The sequence below is a fragment of the Schistocerca americana genome, unplaced genomic scaffold (assembly GCF_021461395.2).
Source record: "Schistocerca americana isolate TAMUIC-IGC-003095 unplaced genomic scaffold, iqSchAmer2.1 HiC_scaffold_128, whole genome shotgun sequence".
NCBI lineage: Eukaryota > Metazoa > Arthropoda > Insecta > Orthoptera > Acrididae > Schistocerca > Schistocerca americana.
The window spans coordinates 137,464-158,016 of NW_025725351.1; the positions used below are offsets into that span (position 1 = coordinate 137,464).

Genomic DNA, 20,553 nt, shown 5'->3' on the forward strand with positions numbered 1-20,553 from the left:
AACGTCGATTTCGTCGCCGGTGGCAACGCCTCCGCGACCCAGTCGACAAGCGGATTTGGCAAGCATTAGCTCAAGAGCTTCGAGCTCGATTACAAGAGGTCCACGATCAAACATGGAATCGGCGCCTCCGTGACGCCGCTGACCGCCCCGACCGTCTATGGCGCATAGTAAAAGAGACCACATCCACTCCTCCTCCTTCTCAGCCCCTCCATGGTCCCCAAGGCCTGGTGTACTCACCTCAGGACAAGGCGGAGGCCCTCGCACATACCCTCGAGCGCCAATTTCGCCTAAACGAGGTCGACGACGACGAAGCTGACGCCCACGAGACCCGCGTCCATCGCCGGGTCCGTCAGCTCCTTCGCCGTCATACTGACACCATCTTTCCACCGGTCACTCTACCGGAGGTGGCGACATACATCAGCAACATACCATCCCGAAAAGCCCCCGGTCCCGATGGTATCCGGCCGGCCCTCCTTCACCACCTCTCTCCAACTGCGCTCTCCTATCTGGTCAATCTATACAATAGCTGCCTTTCTTACAACTACTTCCCTCCTGTATGGAAGCTGGCCCGTGTCATTGCCCTCCCGAAACCTCGAAAAGATCCACTCTTCCCACAGAACTACCGCCCCATTTCCCTCCTCAACTTCCTTGGCAAGATTCTCGAACGTATTATCCTCTCCCACCTCCAATCCTTTCTCGACGCACACTCAGTCCTCATTCCACAACAGTTTGGGTTTCGGGCGGGCCATGGCACGGTCCACCAACTCATCCGCCTCCACGACACCATCCGTACAGCGCAACTGGAGCGCAAAAGTACAGGCATGGTCCTGCTGGACATAGAAAAAGCGTTTGACAGAGTATGGCACGACGGTTTACTATATAAACTTGCAGAATACGGCTGCCCTCTCCACATAATTCACATTCTCAAACGCTTCTTAACCAGGCGTTCCTTTTATGTCATGCAAGGCCGAAACCGAAGCTCAATCCGGCCCGTGGAAGCTGGTGTACCTCAGGGGTCTTTACTCTCCCCAATTCTGTACGCAGTATACACAAATGACATCCCATCCCGTGTCAACAACCATCTCGCGTTATACGCGGATGACACTGCAGTATTCAACTCGCACCGAAACCTCCAATTTATCGCTCTGAACCTCACACGTCACCTAGAACAGATCACTCAATGGAGCAACATATGGAAAATAAAAATTAATGCCGACAAGACACAGGCCATCCTCTTTACAAACAAACGAACGCCGCCGGCTCGCCTGGTAGAGCTGGAAGGCCGACGCATACCATGGTCTCAGACAGTAACCTACCTTGGTCTCACCTTCGACAGCCGCCTCACATGGAAACCCCATGTTGATGGCGTCTGCCACAAGGCTTACGGAATGACACACAAACTCTACCCTCTGTTGAAGAGCCCAGGCCTTTCGACACAATCTAAGCTACTCATCTGGACGTCCTGTGTCCTCTCACTCCTACTATATGGCTGTGAACTGTGGGGACTAGCAGCTGACACACATGTTCTCCAGGTACAAATAGTACAAAGCAAATCACTTAGGATCATATCAAACGCTCCACGATATGTCTCCAACAACGATATCCGTAGACTTCTCCACATTCCTCCGCTGGTCCAGCAAATTCGCCTTCGCGCCTCAAACACCCTCGCCTTCCTACAAAATTCACCACATGATCACCTCACAGTCCTTCGTCGTCCTGTTGGAGATATTCCCTACGCCCATCCGACGCTGATACTCCAGCGCCGATACCGTACCAACTGACGGTTTCACCGCAGTTGGGTCACTCCTGATCTTTTAACCTATCAATTTTTACCATTTATACCGACCTAGAAACATAACAAAGCCATTTCGAACCTAATCACTCATTCTGAAGGCAGGCCAAGAGCGATCCTTCAGCACATAAGCGGACGAAAGTCCCGTCAAGTTTTGCCGTGCCGTGGCGGGTGCCACTGTGTGGGGAGACGCTGACTAGAGCGGAGCGCTTGCTACTGGTGTTGCTGCTGCCGTACGTTGGTTCGAGATGCCGCCCAAGACTAGCGGGAAGGCCGCCAAGAAGGCTGGCAAGGCGCAGAAGAACATTTCGAAGGGCGACAAGAAGAAGAAGCGCAAGAGGAAGGAGAGCTATGCCATCTACATCTACAAGGTGCTGAAGCAGGTGCACCCTGACACGGGCATCTCGTCGAAGGCGATGAGCATCATGAACAGCTTCGTGAACGACATTTTCGAGCGCATTGCGGCCGAGGCTTCTCGCCTGGCGCACTACAACAAGCGCTCGACCATCACGTCCCGCGAGATCCAGACCGCTGTGCGGCTGTTGCTGCCTGGCGAGCTGGCCAAGCACGCCGTGAGCGAGGGCACGAAGGCGGTGACCAAGTACACGAGCTCCAAGTAAGGAGGTGGCTCTGGAATGGAAGGAAGGATGGAGAAGGCTCCTCCGTTGCGAGAGCGGCAAAACGGCCCTTTTCAGGGCCACCAACTTGCCTTTTGCGGGAAGGGCGGAATTGTTGTTGTTGTTTGTGTGTGTGGACGGCTGTGATGTATGTGTGCATTTTGATTGTGGGTGGGGGGGCGCGTCAAAGCGTGTTGCGCGGGGTACGGCCACGAGGTTGGTCGCCGTGGCGTGGAATGGTGGCACGCCTCGTTGGCGTGGTTTTTGACCCATTGGTGTTGTTGGGGTGTGTGTGTGTGTTACCCGTCTGCGAGGGGGGACAGTGCGATCGGCGACTTTTGTGTCACCGTAACGACGGCCGTTTGCGGGTTTGTTTTTTTGCACATCATACATGGCGAGGGTGAAATGTGAAATGTTTTTGTTTGGTTTTTGTTTTGTTTTTTTGCCGCCCACTATTCCCTTTGCTGTACGCCGAGTTTGACAATGGTGCGACGTAACTGCAGCGTGGAGGTGTGTGAGTGACGTTGAAATGAACGTGCCATTAAGACGCATTGTTGTTGTATTGTACTGTACGTGTACGGCGACACGCACGATGATGTACCATTCGACTCTGATGTTTGATAGCCGTGTCTGACTGATTGCGTACGACGCACGCACACCGATGTCGTCATTCAAGATGCACGCTAGACGACGACGGCGGCGGCGGCGGTGGTCGTTTGTTTGGCGAATGTCTGTACACGTGTTTGTCTGTGTCCATCCGGTATGTATTTGTTTGTTTGAAAGTGTTTTGTGTGTCGGTGACGTGGTCCGATCCGTCGCCCCCTGAGTAACTGTCGATCGGCGCGATAGACCGGCGTCACGCAACTGAACCGAAGTCTTGGGCACACCCGTCATACTGTTGTACACCGTCGCGCTGAGAACGGTAACGAAAGGTTGACGTTGATCGGTCGAATGTCTGGGCAGAACGTGAGGAATGAGGCAAGAGTGCAAGGAGGGGGGGCAAAAGAGAGAGGAAGGGAAAAAGGGGAGAAACGCATTCGTAGAGCAACGGAACGTTCCCGTGTCGGAGGCGTATTGGAGCCGCACTGAAATGCGTTTAACGGCGGCGCGGCTGCAAGTGTCTGCCGTGGTGAACGTTACCTTTGACGGCTGCATTGGGCTTTGCCTTTGCTTTCGCTTTCGCTTTCGCGTTCGCTTTCGCTTTCCCGGATGTACGTAACGTTTGTTGATATGGTTCTGAGGAAGAGTGTATGACAGTGCCGTGCCGTCCATGTTCGTGTGCCCTCCCATTGTGTGTATGCTATTGTCTGTGTACTTGAATGATGTATGTAGGTGTTAGTGGACATGTTTTACCAGTGGGGGGAAATGGATCGTCGATAGTTGCCGTCACTCTGTCACGGTCGAGATGACGCACCCTCCGTACAGAAAGGTGTCGAGAAAGTGAGTGTGTGTGTGCGTCCGTGAATTGGCAGCGTTTGGAGGTGGGCGTGCCCTGCATGTGGCCCGGAAAAGGCTGTTCGTTAGGCGGTAGTGTTGTGTGGACAGGGGAGGGGCATGCGTAACGCTGCTGGCATGGCATTTCGGGAGATGGGAGGGGGCAAACGAGGAAACGAGGAGCGGCGGCCAAAGACGGGACGGGGAGGGGCGCGGTGTGGGTGGCTTGCGCCTGTGCTCGGCGTTGTGGTTTGTGCAAAAGAGGAGGAGAAAAACAATGTGAGTTGCCAGGGAGGGGAGCGGTGTTGTGTTGTGGTTGTCGTGGTGTAGCCGCAGACGCGGCTGTCAGTGAACGTGGCGAGACGGACGGATGCGCGGAGGGGCGGGGGCGGCGCATTTCGCCGGTGCCGTGCCGTGCCGTGCCTGAAAGCCGCGTGGTCGCTGTGTTGTTGGTGGCGTGGGGGCGAGGAGAGTACCGTACGGGTGTGCTTGTGCGCCGGAAATGGCACACTGCGCCCGCCCGTCTTGGAGGCTGATGGCTGTGGTGTGGAAATGGGGCGCGGTGATGTTGAAGCACAGAAAAGAAACCAAGAAAACGGAAGGCGTGATGCGGCGGTGGTGGTGAGAGCGGGAAAAACAAAACAAAAGAAAAAAAACAACAAAAAAAAAGAAGGAAAAACAACAAGAAACAAAAAAGAAAACAAAAAGTCTATCAATATTAAAATGTAAATGGAAATGGACCCAGGTATAACCTCCCTGCACAAATAGCAGAGAGTCCGATGATAATAAAAATGTGCCAGAATGTTAACGTCCCTACAAAACAAACCCAACGATAATATTAATGAAAGAGTGAACCGTATGTAACATTGCAACAGACATAATGAAACCTGATAAATTGTATAAGGGCAGCAGCCGTTGACCTTTGGCCCTGTATTCAGAATAAAAAGAGCCAAAGATCGTTACCCCAATGAAAAAGACACTGAAACACGTATGTAACATAGTAGCGATGGCGAGACATTGTAGCATCTGTGACCAGAGAGTTTGCGCTGGACTGCGCGAGTGTTGCGAGCGGTTCTCAGTCAGTCAGTCAGTCTGTGTAGTTGAGGGCTGTACTCTGTCAGTAGTCGTCGCGTGCAGTACGCTAATAGTCGTCATGCAGAGCGGTCGGTCAGTAGTAGCAGCCGAGTGCGGTTGTGTGATGTAGGCGGTCGGCAACACTGGTCAAGATGGTGAATAAGGTATACTGTTAATTGATATAATCGTTAGATAATGAGAAATTGTATTTATTGTAATTATTCTCCAACAAGTTCCCCAATAATAATTTTTATTTCAAAAGCATTTTTCAAACATTTAATCTTTTATTGAACTAAAGAGTTCGTTCCACTTCTTTGAAGAAAAATGTCACTAAAATCACAAAGAAAGAGAATATTATTATTTGCAATGCAGTTCCTCCAAGCGCTGCGCAACAACCAGAGCAGAAATGTGACATCCATTTATTCGGAGGTAAGACTTTTAATTCTGATTGTTTTGCACAGGGCCAAAGACCGATATTTCGGTTTAATTGAAGTTTCTTGTCACTGAACGGACTTTTGTAAATGTTGTGTGAAGACTTTATATTTGAGTCAGATTGCGAATTGCACATTTTTGTTGCCATTTTCAATACCTCTCATTGTGGGCGAGGTTACAATTAGCGCAATGTCCATTAGCATCCGTAAATAACATTGTCCATTATTTTAAATATTGCTGGGAGGTTACAACACACACACACACAAAACAAAAAACAAAAAAAAACAAAAAATTGCATTTATATCCGCTCCTCAATTGTAGATACCCCTTACACAGCTGTGTGCAATGAATGAGTGCTGGCTGGTAATTAATTGCACTCCTTGGAGGGAAATGCCATAGGAAGTAGTCTTTAAAAAGTGAATGTTTTTCGTTAAGAGACAAAAGTTACTTTAGAAAAAAAGTAATAGTGGGGCTTTTGTTGTTGAACAAAATAAGTACAATGAACATACGTTATCAGATTTGCGCAATGCAGCGTCACACCACCTTTTGATTATAACACAATATACTATACATCGTCCCGAACCGTGACCAGAGTCGCGAGACGAGCAGAGCACGCCGCCGACGCCCGCTCAGTACAACCGTCCACCCGCTACTACTGTCGACCGACTACTACCTCTCCCGACTCGCGCTACAATATATATAACAACTGTTCCTGGCGACCCGGTGCGTGCAACTACTGTCGTCTGGCGCGGTCCAAGCGCCGACTAGCAGCGATAAAGAACTCTCTGGTCAGACAGAGATGCTGTCATGCCTCGCCATCGCTCTGGTAATGAATACATACGTGGTGCAGCGTGCGTACCACCGGAACACGCAGTGGCGGAGCCAAAGACTGTGTTGTCGAGGTCGAGTGCGAGTGGGAAGAGAGGCAGCGTCGGCACGGAGATGCAAGCGAGCGCGAGACGCACGGGGGCTGCGGCGTGGCGCGTTTGCGGTCGGCGCCTTTGGTGGCAACGGCCGGGACAAGCAGCGGTGTATGGTGTGGTGCGGGGCGGACAGGGGCGGCGGTGGACGGGGAGGAGGCGGCGCGACGACGGCATGGGGGCGAAAACGGGACGGGGGACGGCGGATGTTGAGAGGCGTCACGCGCGGACAGGACACAGACACAGAGACACACAGATTGGAAAGGGAGGGTGCGCGGTAGTAGTTGGGAATGTGCGTACCGTGCGGGATGGGAGTGGGCGAGGAACACGGTCGTGGCCCCTGTTTTGGGTGCGTGTGATGACGTCGGTGTGTTGTGGGAAGGGAAGGTGCTGTGGCGGCGGCGCGTAATGGGCGTAGGCCGAAAAGAGAAAGGAACGTGGGCAGTGTGTTGGCAAGCGTCGGTTCGACTGCGACGTTGATGGGCAGGGCAGGGCAAGGTTAATGGTGGTAGGAGTAGGCGTGTGGGCGCAAAAAATCTGCCGCTGCAGGCGGTGCCGTAACCGCCATGGCGGGAAGGAGAGAGGGCCAAAGAAAGAAAGAAAGAAAGAAGAAAACAAAAAAAAAAAAGGAGGGGGGGGGGGGGCGAAAGTGGAGAGGCGGTGGTGTGAGAAGGGCGGGGGCGGAAGGAAGGCAGGAAGGACAAGAGGCGAGGCGACGGCTTGCTTTGTGTATCGGTCGGTCTCTGGCTATGCTTCGTTTTCTGCAGCAGGGTCGGTGCGCGGCGTGGCTCGCGGCAGTGGGAACGCCTGGTGGCTGGACGGCCAGCAATGCGGTTGGATGGGCGGCCACAGCACCGCACCTGTGCCCGAGGAGGAGACGCTGGCGGCGGGCCCTGAGGTGAGGCCGGCTCGGCTGGGGCTGTGGATGTGTAGGTGTGCGCCGCTGCTGCAACAACGAGTAAAACGCGAGAAGAAGGGATGGCGGTAGAGAGGAAAAAAAGAAAAAGGTCGTGTTGTGTTGATGCGCAGGCAGACGCGTACAGAGGGACGAGCCCGGTCTGCAGCAGGGTGTGGCCGTGCCGAGTGCAGAGCAGCGGCGGCTCGGTTCGGTTCGGCCCGGCCCGGCGGGCCGCGCTGTTGTCGCGGACGTGAGCGCCCCCTGGCGGGTGGCCGGAGGCGGCGCGGCGTGTTGGACGTGTGGCTGGTGGCAGTGCACAATTTGCGAGTGGCTGGCGGTGTGGTGTGGCGGTTGGCGCGTCGGGCGGCGGAGAGGTATGTGTTGCGGGCGCCCTTTGCTGCGCTGCGTCGTTGCGTGTGCCGTACAGGGCGGGCGCTTGTCGACTGTGTGGGCGGTGTGGCGAATTGGCGTGAAACGGCTGCCGAGAGGTGTGTGGTAGCGAGCCGGTCGGTGGTGTCAGTGCGAAGGGGAATGTGCGTGCGTTTGGCGGTTTCGGTGTGCTTTTTGCGGCGTGAGAGTGGGAATTAGTGGGGCCGGCTGTTGTGTTGGTTCCTTGTGTCTTGTGTCGCGTAGCTTGATGGCAACGTGGAAGGACGCCGGTTTCGTTTCGAGCCTTGCGTGTGGTTGTCGACGTTGACTGGTTGGCGTGTGCCGATGCACGTGCATGTGTGGGTCGCGAGTGCGTTTTTGGCTGGCTGTGTGTGTGTGTGTGTGTTTTGGGGGGGAAGGGGGAGGCGGTGGTGAAAGTGCAGTCGTTGCCACGGGCGTCGTCGGGTGGGGCTGGGGCTGTGCGTCGTGGCGGAAAGGTGGTAGGTTGCGGGAAGCGAGCCCGTCGTTGACGGTGTCGCGTGAGTTGTGAATCGAGTGGGGCGCGGGGCGCGGGACAGGAGCAGCGTGCCGCTGCGTCGTGGTCGTCAGCAGAGGCTGTGCGTGTGCTTGTCCTTTTTGTGGGCGGTTCGTGCGAGGCGTTTTTGTTTTGTGTTGCCCTAGTTGTTAGTTTATTTTGTTTGTGTTTGTTATTTTGAGACGACGACTGGTTGGTGGCGTGCGCGCGAAGTGGCGGTGTGCGCTTCCCGTGTCGTTTGTGTTGTTTGGTTTTTTTGTTTTTGTGTGTTTTTGTTTTTTTTTTTTTTTTTTTTTTTTTTTGCACTGGGCCCCGGTGGGTGGGTGCGTGTGTGTCGATTGCCGGCTGGCGAAAGGTGCGCCATCGGCGGGGTGGGTCGCCGGCACAAGTAGAGGCGGCGGCGTTGTTGCTGTTGTTGTGTGGTGTTTGTTTTGTTCGGCTGTGTCGGCGAGCTGTGTTGCGGTGCGTGTGAATGGTGGTGCAAAAGTGCTGGCGTTGGGGCTGCGACTGCGACGGCGACGGCGGCGAGCCGCGGGCGCGCCATTGATAGTGATGTTGTGAACAGCGGCTGTGTACGGTAGTGGTGTTGTTGTAGCACGACGTGCATCCGGGCCGGCGCGGAAAGCGCAGTTGCGGGCGGTTGCCCTTCGGTGCCAGCCATGTCGCGTGAGCGGCGGGTTGCTCTGGTGTCGACACGTGGTGCTCTGGGTTGTTGTGTGGTGCCCTTTGGCCGGTGGGGGTGGTTCGCGTGTGTCTCGTTCGCGCTCGGTGTCTGGTCGTGGTCGTGCTGCTCCCCCGTCTGTCGGCGGTTTCCGACGTCGTCTGTACGTTTTTGTTCGTTTGCGGCGTGCCTGCCGACGTCGTCCCGTCGCGACCTTTCAACCGAAAGTGTGGCGCCCGAAGGTGAACGAACGTAACCCTGACCTCGGCGCTTTACGCTGAGCCGAGCGAACCGAACCGAACCTAACCTGTGGTGTGGCGAGGTGAGCTCAGCCTGTGAGCCCCTAACGTCTACGTAAGGTAAGCTGTCCGGCTCACGCCTCACGTTTTTGAACGCTTTTTTAACCTACGTTTGACGCTTCTTAACCTAGCACTGACCCCTTAACCTAACGTGTAACCTAACCTAACCTAACCTAACCTAACCTAACCTAACCTAACCTAACCTAACCTCTGACGCCTGACGTGTTTGAATGCTTAACCTAAGTTTGACGCTTAACCTAACCCAAGTCCCCTTAACCTAACCCACGTCCACCTAACCTAACCTAACCTAACGTAGACGTGTAAACGTAATGTGTAACGCGTAACGTGTAAGGTCGGCTGTCGTGTGTGCTTGACGGCAGATTGGGTTGGTCTGTAGATTCGGATTGCGGTTTGCCTCGGTCGAGGGGTTGGGTCGGAAGCGGCGAGGGGCGGCGGCGCCTGTTGCGCAGGCGGCGTCCGTTTGCGGCGGGCAATTGTTGAGAAACGGCTGTGAATGTTGGCGGGCGAGAGGAGGAGGACGGCGCGCGATGTGGCCCGACGGCTGCGGGCCGATCGGGAAACGGCGGGAGGGCGACGGAAGGCGATGGGGCGGCGGAGGCGCGTTTGCACGGCCGTCATCGCCGCACGCCTCGGCTTGTGTGGCTGTGGCGCCGGCCGCGCTGGCCGGGCTGCCGCGGCGACGGTGTGGGAGTTTTGCCGAAGGTTTGGCCATTGTGGCGGGTCGTCGGCTGGGGCTGTGGGGGCGGCATTTGGGCGGGGGCGGCGATTCTCGGCGGGCCGACCCAGGCTGTAGCGCGCGGTAGCTGCAGTTTGGCCGTGGTTTGCGGCGCTGCCGTGGCGACTGGTTGGCGACTGTGGTGTGGCTGTGTGTAGCCCCATCCTCGGTGGTTTGAAAGGCGCGGGCGGTTGTGGCGCAGGTTTGGGGCTGCTCCGCACAGGCTGTCGGACGTTGGGCGGTAGCAAGCGCGGGAGGCGCGGCGCGGCGGCGCGCAGAGTGGCGGCCGCTCTCTCGGCCGTCCGCGCCCGCCCGCGACACTGGCTGGGCCTTGTGATTCTCTGCTCTGCTGCTGTGCTGTGCTTGCGTGCCTGCCTGCCGTCCCGCTCGCTCTCGCTGTGTGTTACGCGCGTCGTCGAAATGGCAGATCAGGCGGCTACGAACGAGACTGCTGCGGCACCCGCCGCCACCGGCACTACGAAGAAGGCCAAGTCTGCGTCGTCTGCGAAGAAGCCGCGCGCCAAGCCTGCGCACCCGCGCACCTCTGAGATGGTGACGGCCGCCATCAAGAGTCTGAAGGAGCGCGGCGGGTCGTCGCTGCAGGCGATCAAGAAGTACATAGCCGCGCACTACAAGCTGGACGCGGAGAAGCTGGCGCCGTTTATCAAGAAGTACCTCAAGTCGGCCGTCGTGGCGGGCGAGCTGGTGCAGACGAAGGGGAAGGGCGCGTCCGGCTCGTTCAAGCTTGCCGGCGCCGGCGGCGGGGGGGCGGCCGAGGGCGGCAAGGCTCGTGCTGGCGGTGCCAAGAAGAAGCGCGCCGCTCCGGCCAGCAAGGAGAAGAAGGGCGCCCGTGCGGCCGGCGCAAAGAAGGCTGGTGGCGTGAAGGCGGCGACCGGTCGGAAGGCGGGCGCCGCCAAGAAGGCGTCTGCGGCGTCGGCCGCGCCCGCGGGTGCGAAGAAGGCGGCTGCGGCCAAGCCGGCCAAGGCCAAGTCGCCGTCGAAGGCGAAGAAGGCCGCCAAGGTTCCGACGAAGAAGCCGAAGGCGCCGCGCCCGAAGAAGGCGACGACGCCGTCTAAGGCGAAGGCTTCGCCCAAGAAGAAGAAGTAGAGTAGAGGAGAAAGAGATGGGAGAAAGGAAGGGTTTGGCGCTTGACTCCGTCGTCCCCACCCCCCGTCGTCGTCTAGTGGCGCGCAAGAGACGCGCGGCCCAAAACGGCCCTTCTCAGGGCCATCAAAGCACGTCGGGGAAGGTTTTGATTGTCGTGTTGCGTTTGGTGTGGGTGTCTGTCTGGCGTTTCTGTATGCCCGTGGGGATGCTGTTTGCGTGCCGTGGTGGTTGGATTGCGGGGGTCGGTGGCGGGTGTGGGCGGCGGTAGCGGTAAGCGGTGTTGTTGTTGTTGTCGTGGTTGATTGTCGCCGTGTTTGTGGCGGCGGCCGACGGTTGGTTTTTCTGTCACGTTGTTTTGTTTGAATACGTTGGTTGGCTTGCCTGCGTTCGTTCGTCTCGGATGTCTGTCTTGTCGAGTCGTGTCTGGTCTTTGTTTTGTTTTGTTCCTTTGTGTGTGTGTGTGTGTGTGTTATGTTTTGCAACGGGGGGCACGTTGAGATGTGGAAGGAGTCGGCGGGGATTTCGGTGGCGCGTAGAGCGAGCGAGCGCGCGCGCCTGCCTGGCCGTTGGCCGTCGGAGTGGAGTGCGGGTTTTTTTTGTTTTCGAAACGAAAGCGGCGGCCGGCCAGCCACCCGTGCGGTGTGACGTCGGCCGTTGGGTATTGTGCGCTTTGAGCGCCGGGGAGGGATGATGTGTGATTGTTGCGCGCTGCTAGCAGGCAGGCAGAGTGAGCGGGTGTGGCGGACGGACGGGAAGTGGTGGTTTTTTTTTGTTTTTGGGTTGCGGGGCGAGAGGCAGGCGACCGACAAAGTTTGCTCGCGACGGAGAGATGTTAGTGGCCCTGAAAAGGGCCGTTTTTGTTTGTGCGGTGCGGTGCGGTGCGGTGCCGCGGCGCGGTTTAGGCGCGCTCGCCGCGGATGCGGCGCGCGAGCTGGATGTCCTTGGGCATGATGGTGACGCGCTTGGCGTGGATTGCGCACAGGTTGGTGTCTTCGAAGAGGCCGACGAGGTAGGCCTCGCTGGCCTCCTGCAGGGCCATGACTGCGGAGCTCTGGAAGCGCAGGTCGGTCTTGAAGTCCTGGGCGATCTCGCGCACTAGGCGCTGGAATGGCAGCTTGCGGATGAGCAGCTCTGTGCTCTTCTGGTAGCGCCTGATTTCTCGCAGGGCGACGGTGCCCGGCCTGTAGCGGTGGGGCTTCTTGACGCCTCCGGTGGCGGGCGCGCTCTTCCTCGCCGCCTTGGTGGCGAGCTGTTTGCGCGGCGCCTTTCCGCCGGTGGACTTGCGGGCCGTTTGCTTTGTGCGGGCCATGGCGGTAGCGGTAGCGGTAGCGGTAGCGGAGCGGCGTGCGTGGAGGTTAGGTGCGGCGCGGCGTCCGGTGCTGCCTTGACAACGGGCCCGCGCGCCTCCGTGCTGCGCTTATATGCCCTCGGTTGCGCGTGGTGGGGGGAGGGCGGGCCAGAGTCTATATAGGGGGGCGGCGGGCGCGCTGGGCGCAGACCGTAGCCGACTCGCCAGCCGCTGCAGCTGCTGTTTGTGCACGTTTTGCTTTGCCCGAGGAAGGAAGGATGACAGGCCGCGGCAAGGGAGGAAAGGGGCTCGGCAAGGGTGGCGCCAAGCGGCACCGCAAGGTGTTGCGCGACAACATCCAGGGCATCACGAAGCCCGCCATCCGCCGCCTGGCTCGCAGGGGCGGCGTGAAGCGCATCTCTGGTCTGATCTACGAGGAGACCCGCGGGGTGCTGAAGGTGTTCCTGGAGAACGTGATCCGCGACGCGGTGACGTACACTGAGCACGCCAAGCGCAAGACTGTGACGGCCATGGACGTGGTGTACGCCCTGAAGAGGCAGGGGCGCACCCTGTACGGTTTCGGCGGTTAGGCTGCGTCGCAGCGGGCGCTGGCCTTCCCGCGGCCGTGCTTGTGGGTGGGAGAGACTAGAAAACGGCCCTTTTCAGGGCCACCACACTGTTCGGAAGTTGAAAAGTGCGAAAGAGTCTGTGTTGTTGTTGCTGCGTGTGTGCGCTGTGTTGTTTGTTTGTTTCTTTCTTTCTTTCCGTTTGAGCGACGTGATGTGACTGGGAGGGGAGAAGGAAAGGAAACGTGTCATGTGGCTGGCTGTGTGTGGAGCTGCTTCGTTTGTGTGTTTGTTATTGTGTGTCTTTGTATCGATCGCGACGGAGATGGCGGGCTGTGTGTTGTTGTGCGAGAGGCGGTGATTATTTGCTTGCGTGGTTTGGCTCTGTGTGTTTGTTTGCGGCGGCGGCGTTGGGGTTTCCGAGGCAAGGCGTGTGGGCATAGGCGGCCGGATCAGCTGTTTCGTTCGTGTCGACGGCCGTTGCGCGCGGGAGTGGAGGGCGGTGTGTCGACACGCCTCCCTTTAACAATGGTCATTATTGCTGCCGTTGTCGGTTTGGAAGGCGACTGCGACCGTGCAAAATGTGTGTGTGTGTGTGTGTGTTTTGGGCCACACGGGCTGTGTGGACGACAAGATGGCGGACGTGCGCCGGCGGCGGCTGTGCTGTGACGGTGCAAAGTTAAAACAAAACAAGGTGCGGCGAGGACGACTGAAATTTTGCTTTGGACGTAGGTTTGTGTGGTGGCCCTGAAAAGGGCCGATTGTTGTGGGCCGAGCCGGCAAAGCGCGTTGCGTGCAGGGGAGCACGCGGCGGCTGCGATTGCCTGGCCTCCTTTAGGCCTTCTTCTCGGTCTTCTTTGGCAGCAGGACGGCCTGGATGTTGGGCAGGACACCACCCTGTGCGATGGTGACGCCCGACAGGAGCTTGTTGAGCTCCTCGTCGTTGCGGATGGCAAGCTGCAGGTGGCGCGGGATGATGCGCGTCTTCTTGTTGTCGCGGGCCGCGTTTCCGGCCAGCTCGAGCACCTCAGCCGCGAGGTACTCCATGACGGCGGCGAGGTAGACGGGCGCCCCGGCGCCGACGCGCTCTGCGTAGTTTCCCTTGCGCAGGAGGCGGTGGATTCTGCCGACCGGGAACTGGAGCCCAGCCCTGCTTGAGCGGGACTTTGACTTGCCCTTGACTTTGCCTCCCTTTCCGCGTCCGGACATGGCGATGGGCTAGCGACGGTGCACACGAAACGGAAACGAAAACGACCGGTGCGAGCGGCAGCGAGTCGAGCAGCGGAGTGCGTGCCGGCGCACTCGCACTCGCACTCGCAGTAAAACTCTGGCTACATAAGCCAGGTGTAAAGGCAGTCTAAGCAGCGGAGCTGCTGTTCCTGCGGGGACCTCGTTAGTGGGTGCAGTGGACCTAGCAGGGTGAGCTGTCCTCACTGGGCGTCGTTCATTGTGACGCCCCCTGTTTCGACATCGGGCGGCGAGAGATAATTACTCTCGCAGGAGATCTGGCCAACGAGTCGTTGGCCTGTGGTGGACCTGGCGGCCCAGACCACGAATCAAGCGGCTGCCAGACCGTTCTGCATTGCTGTAGAACTGCCGGGCGATTTGCCGGAAGCGATCCCGGAGGAAGGGGATCCCAGCTTCTTCATGGAGCAGCCTCGTCGGATAGCGAGGTGGCTTGTGGAGCGCTAGTCGCAGCGCCCTGTTTTGCAGTCGTTGGAGCGTCGCAATGTGCGTCGCGGCCGCGTTACCCCACACCACAGCCGCGTATTCCAGTACCGGCCGAACAAGGGACAGGTACATGGTGAGGCCATGGCGTGGAGGGAGAGTCGATGACGGGTTGAGCAGTGGGTAAAGCGCACGAAGGCGCCCCACTGCCCGCCCTCGGACGTCACGGATGTGTGGCAGCCACGTCAGGTGTCTGTCCAACGTCACCCCGAGGTAGTTGCCGGTCCGCGACCAGGGGATGGGGCCCCCCATGATCGTGACCGGCGGTAGGTCCGGTGGCAGCCTCTTTCTGCTGAAGATGACAGCCTGACTCTTCGCAGCGTTGAACTTCAAGCGCCATTTCGTGGACCAGGCGCCCAGGACGTCACATCCGAGCTGGAGGCGACGGCGCATCTCGGCCGCATTCATGCTGCGGGTGAACAACGCCGTGTCGTCGGCATAAAGTGCCAACTCCACGCGTGCCACCCGCGGGGCGTCGGCGGTGTACAGGGAGTACAGCAGGGGGCCGAGGACCGACCCCTGCGGCACCCCCGCTCGAATCTGCCGGTCGGTGGAAGTGCCTCCATCTGCTCGGACGTGGAAAGTGCGTCCCGAGAGATACGAGCGCAGCAGGACTACGTGCGACGTCGGTACCCCGTGCGCAAAAAGTTTGTACACGAGGCCGTCGTGCCACACGCAGTCGAAGGCCTTGGAGACGTCGAGAAGCACCGCCCCTAGGTACTCCCGCGTCTCCAGCGCTCGCAACGCCTGCTCCACGAGGCGCAGCAACTGCTGCGTGGTAGAGTGGCCGCACCGGAAACCAAACTGCTCCTCGGGAATGAGTTGCTGTTCCGTCACGTGGCGCAGCAGCCGCTCCGCGTACAACCTCTCAAACACTTTTGAGAGGGACGGGAGCAGACTGATCGGCCGGTAGTTCGCGGCCTGACGTGGATCCTTGCCACTCTTGGGGATGGCAACCACTTCCGCGTGTTTCCACGCGGAAGGGAAGGTCCCAGAGCGGAGGATACTGTTAAAGATGTCCGCCAGAGATTGGTGTACCTCCGGCGGAAGCATCCGCAACAGGCAGTTGGTGACACCATCCGTGCCACCCGCCTTCTTCGGGTTGAGACGACGGAGCTGCAGGTCCACTTCCTCGGCTGTGATTTGCTCGATCACGTCGTCGTCCTGTCGCGCAGCGAGAAAAACCGGCAGGCGCTCTGCCACCAGACGGACGTGATCGGGATCGACCACGCCATCAGCAGGTTGAAAGTTGTCTGCGAACGTGTCCGCGAGGATGCCTGCTTTCGCATCTGGTTCGCAGACAACGTCCGCACCCACATGGAGAGGTGGGACTCGCTGACGACGACGAAGGAAACGCTTAGCGGTCCGCCAAGCGCTGCCGTCCGTCGTTGTAAGAGTGGCCACAAGACCCGCCCAGTCCCGATGACGATGGTCGTCGATGGCGGCCCGAATCTCGCGCCGCGCCCTGTTGAGGCGGCGCTTCGTGACAGGCAGCCGTGTGAGCTGCCACTCCCGAAAGAGGCGATTCTTGTTTGTGATCGCCTCGAGGATGTGTGGCGGGAGTTGGCGCGACATCTCACGCGGCCGTCCTGGCCGCCTGGGGGAGGCCGCCTCCGCTGCAGCCAGTGTGTGCCGCGTGAAGAAGGCCAACGCTTCGTCAGCCCCTTGCACAGCGGGATCGGGCGCGCCCTCGAGGCGGTCGAGGACCTCGACACAAAAGCGCGCCTCGTCTATGCCTCGGAAGTTGTGGCGGTCGGACGGCATAGATGCACCGATGACGTCCATGTCGAAGACCACCGGGAGGTGATCGGACGACATGGCACATCTAACGGTGGCGGACGTGAAGTGCCCAACACCTTTGAGCACGGCGATGTCGAGCACGTCAGACTGGCCGCGATGGGGGAAGACGGTGTGCTCATAAGGCCCCAGTACTATCGCACCATGCCGTTGCGTGACGCGAAGGAGGCGGCGGCCGCTGGCGTTAGTGATGCGGGAGTTCCACTGAGGGTGCTTGGCGTTCAAGTCACCCGCAATGAAGACTTTCCCGCGCAGTGCCAGCAGGGCGTCGACGTCAGCCTCCTGAAGCAGTCCCCTCGGCGGCCTGTAGGCCGCAACGAAGGTGATGACCCCCGCCGTCGTGGTGACAGCCACCCCAGTGGCCTCCATTGCAGCGAGGGGCGGAAGCTGGACTTCGTGATGTTTGAGGGACGCCTTGATGTAGATGGCCGTCCCTCCGCCGTGGGTCAGCCTGTCGGTGCGGTAGCACCGATAGTTGGCCACCCTCACGTGTATTCCCGGCTTCAGGAAGGTCTCGCACACGAGGCAGATGTCAATTGCCTCGTCGCGCAAGAACTCCCTGAATTCCCCTTGTTGGGGGACCAAGCTGTTTGCGTTGAAGGCGCAAACGGTGAGGCCATGGATATGGCGATTATCCATGGCACGGCGGAGTTGCAACGCCGGCCTGAAGGGCCGACGTGACCGCGGTGACGAGCACCGGGAGCTGCTCGAGGAGCTGGCTCAACGACCGCAAGAGCGATCGGAGCTCAGCTGCGTCGGGGGCCATGGGGGCGGTGGGGGCCGCTGGGGCGGCCTCCGCCACTGGGGCGGCCGGTGGCGGCCGCTCCGTACTAGGCGACTGCCGCGGAGCATCGGCAGCCGGTCGCGGCGCAGCACGAGGCGTCGTCCTCTGCGGCGGCAGAGTGTCTTCGACAGTCCGTCGTGCAGTGGCAGGGGTGGCCCGGCCCGCACGCCGGCGACGCCTGCGCGGGGCGGCAGCCCGCGCGCCCTGCGTGGGCGCGGGGGCTGCCACCCCCACGGGCGAAGCCGTGGACGGCGCGGTCGGTGGCCGCGTCTCACGCTCCACCTGCGCCGAACTTCGGGTGGCGGAAGCTGGTCCTCCCTTGGTGGCGGCAGCAAAGCTGGTGGACGGGTGCACCTTACGAGAAGGAGCGGTCCCTCCCCTCGGTTGATTTCGGCCCCGTTTGAAGGCCGAGCAGCCTCGATAGCTGGCAACGTGCGTGCCGCCGCAATTGCAGCACGTCGGTTTGTCTTCCCTGGCAAGCCCGCAAGACTTGCTCTCGTGCCCGCCCGCGCACTTAACGCAGCGGGGCGACATGGAGCAGTAGCGGGAGACATGGTCGAGCCTTTGGCAGGAAAAGCACTGGGCCCTCTTGCCTTTGGCCCGGAGAGGTTCCACTGCGACCTTGACACGGCCGACCCGCTGCACCTGGAAAATCTTCCGATTTTCCAGGTTGTCAACGAGGACAACCTGGTACAGTGGCATGTCGCGATGCGTACGTGGAGACTTCATTAGTCCGGTGGACCGGACGCCGAAGCCCAGGTCCTCGAGCTCCTCGCGAAGGTAGTCCGCACCAAACTTGAGGGGAAGGTGGCGGAATACCACCTTCAGAAGTTTGAGCGGCTCAGAGGGGTGCGTGTAGCACGGGAGGCCATCTTTGCAGATGGCGTCCGTCACCGCGCGGTACTCCTCGTTGGTCGACACTGTGACCTTGTAAAGGTCACGGCCAGCGTTCTTGACAGTGGCGGACGTGGCCACCCTGTCCAGTTTTTGCTGGAACTCCTTGTATTCGCCAGCCCACTGGATGACTATAGGCGGCGGCTTCTTTTGGGCCGGCGCCGGAGGCGCGGCGCCATCCTCCATCGCATCGTCGCTGACGCCCGCAAACGTGTTGGCGGTCGGCAGCGGGGTCGGTAGCTGCAGCGCAGCGGCCCTGGCAGTGTGCCGCCGGGGCGGGGCGACAAAACCATCCTCGTCCGGCTGTCGGGAAGCAGCAGGTGAACGAGTGGGCCGCCGCGTGGTCTTCGTCGATTTCTGCGCGGCGGTGCTCCGGGAGGAGCCCGCGAGAGTCAGCCCAGACTCGGTGGTGGAGGTGCGGGAGGCCCTGGTGGCCTTCTTCCGCGGCCTCGCTCCTTCAGATGTCTGAGAGGGAGTGTCAGAGTCGTCATGCGTCACAGCCCGGCGCTTTCTGGGCACGCGGGGAGCGTCAAGGTCGGTGTCACGGCGCTCCGACTCGGCAATCGCCTCAGCCAGATTTGCGTCGGGCAGGTCCATGTCCTCCATCTCGGTAGCTGCAGCTAGCGCAGCCACGGGCTCTTCTCGTGTCTCCGGGGCCAGGGGGGCAACCGGGGGCACATCGACCTCTTCAGTGGTCGAGGCCAGCGGCGCAACTCCCGCCGAGGCCGCCACCGCCGGGACCGCAAAATCGTGCGATGCGACCGGCGGGGCTCTCGGTGGCACACCCGACACATGCTGCCTCGTGTGCGGTAGAGCGGCAGCCTTCTGAATGTTGCAGAAGGCGAGAATAGCCGCCTCGTCGTCCTCTCCACCAGGGTAGGGGCCCCCGTGGGCGAGTTTGTTCATGAGAATGAACACTCGATCACGAGGGTGCGCGTCAAAATCCGATGAGTCAAACCCGTCAGCGTCAGTTGTCGAAAGCCGGTTCGTCATAAGTGGGGGGCCGGATGGGGCCACCACCGGGATCAACTCAGTCGCCTGAGCTGGCCCCGACGGACGGCGATCCGCCACACCCTTCGCAAGTAAAGCATCCTCTCTCATCGACATCTCGAACCGCAATGCGTGTGCGTGCGTGCGTGCGTGCGTGTGCCGGCGCAGCCGGGGTGGGGGTGCTTTATGGGCTCGGGTGCGGCGGCCGGTTGCGCGCGCGCCCCATTGGTCGGCGGCCGCAACAGGGCGAGCTGGTAAAGGTGCGGCGGCGGCTGGCGGCGGGTGCCACTGTGTGGGGAGACGCTGACTAGAGCGGAGCGCTTGCTACTGGTGTTGCTGCTGCCGTACGTTGGTTCGAGATGCCGCCCAAGACTAGCGGGAAGGCCGCCAAGAAGGCTGGCAAGGCGCAGAAGAACATTTCGAAGGGCGACAAGAAGAAGAAGCGCAAGAGGAAGGAGAGCTATGCCATCTACATCTACAAGGTGCTGAAGCAGGTGCACCCTGACACGGGCATCTCGTCGAAGGCGATGAGCATCATGAACAGCTTCGTGAACGACATTTTCGAGCGCATTGCGGCCGAGGCTTCTCGCCTGGCGCACTACAACAAGCGCTCGACCATCACGTCCCGCGAGATCCAGACCGCTGTGCGGCTGTTGCTGCCTGGCGAGCTGGCCAAGCACGCCGTGAGCGAGGGCACGAAGGCGGTGACCAAGTACACGAGCTCCAAGTAAGGAGGTGGCTCTGGAATGGAAGGAAGGATGGAGAAGGCTCCTCCGTTGCGAGAGCGGCAAAACGGCCCTTTTCAGGGCCACCAACTTGCCTTTTGCGGGAAGGGCGGAATTGTTGTTGTTGTTTGTGTGTGTGGACGGCTGTGATGTATGTGTGCATTTTGATTGTGGGTGGGGGGGCGCGTCAAAGCGTGTTGCGCGGGGTACGGCCACGAGGTTGGTCGCCGTGGCGTGGAATGGTGGCACGCCTCGTTGGCGTGGTTTTTGACCCATTGGTGTTGTTGGGGTGTGTGTGTGTGTTACCCGTCTGCGAGGGGGGACAGTGCGATCGGCGACTTTTGTGTCACCGTAACGACGGCCGTTTGCGGGTTTGTTTTTTTGCACATCATACATGGCGAGGGTGAAATGTGAAATGTTTTTGTTTGGTTTTTGTTTTGTTTTTTTGCCGCCCACTATTCCCTTTGCTGTACGCCGAGTTTGACAATGGTGCGACGTAACTGCAGCGTGGAGGTGTGTGAGTGACGTTGAAATGAACGTGCCATTAAGACGCATTGTTGTTGTATTGTACTGTACGTGTACGGCGACACGCACGATGATGTACCATTCGACTCTGATGTTTGATAGCCGTGTCTGACTGATTGCGTACGACGCACGCACACCGATGTCGTCATTCAAGATGCACGCTAGACGACGACGGCGGCGGCGGCGGTGGTCGTTTGTTTGGCGAATGTCTGTACACGTGTTTGTCTGTGTCCATCCGGTATGTATTTGTTTGTTTGAAAGTGTTTTGTGTGTCGGTGACGTGGTCCGATCCGTCGCCCCCTGAGTAACTGTCGATCGGCGCGATAGACCGGCGTCACGCAACTGAACCGAAGTCTTGGGCACACCCGTCATACTGTTGTAC

At 59.4% G+C, this 20,553-nt stretch overlaps 1 protein-coding gene across 1 annotated transcript; it reads right to left on the reverse strand.

Moving 5' to 3' along the window:
- Positions 1-287: 287 nt before the first annotated feature.
- On the reverse strand, positions 288-19,038 carry LOC124564162 (nucleolar protein dao-5-like). Its single transcript, XM_047130993.1, has 3 exons — positions 17,900-19,038; positions 17,017-17,374; positions 288-395 (listed from the first exon to the last, which is right to left on the reverse strand). The coding sequence occupies exons 1-3, from the start codon at positions 19,036-19,038 to the stop codon at positions 288-290; spliced, it is 1,605 nt and encodes a 534-aa protein (XP_046986949.1).
- Positions 19,039-20,553: the final 1,515 nt, after the last annotated feature.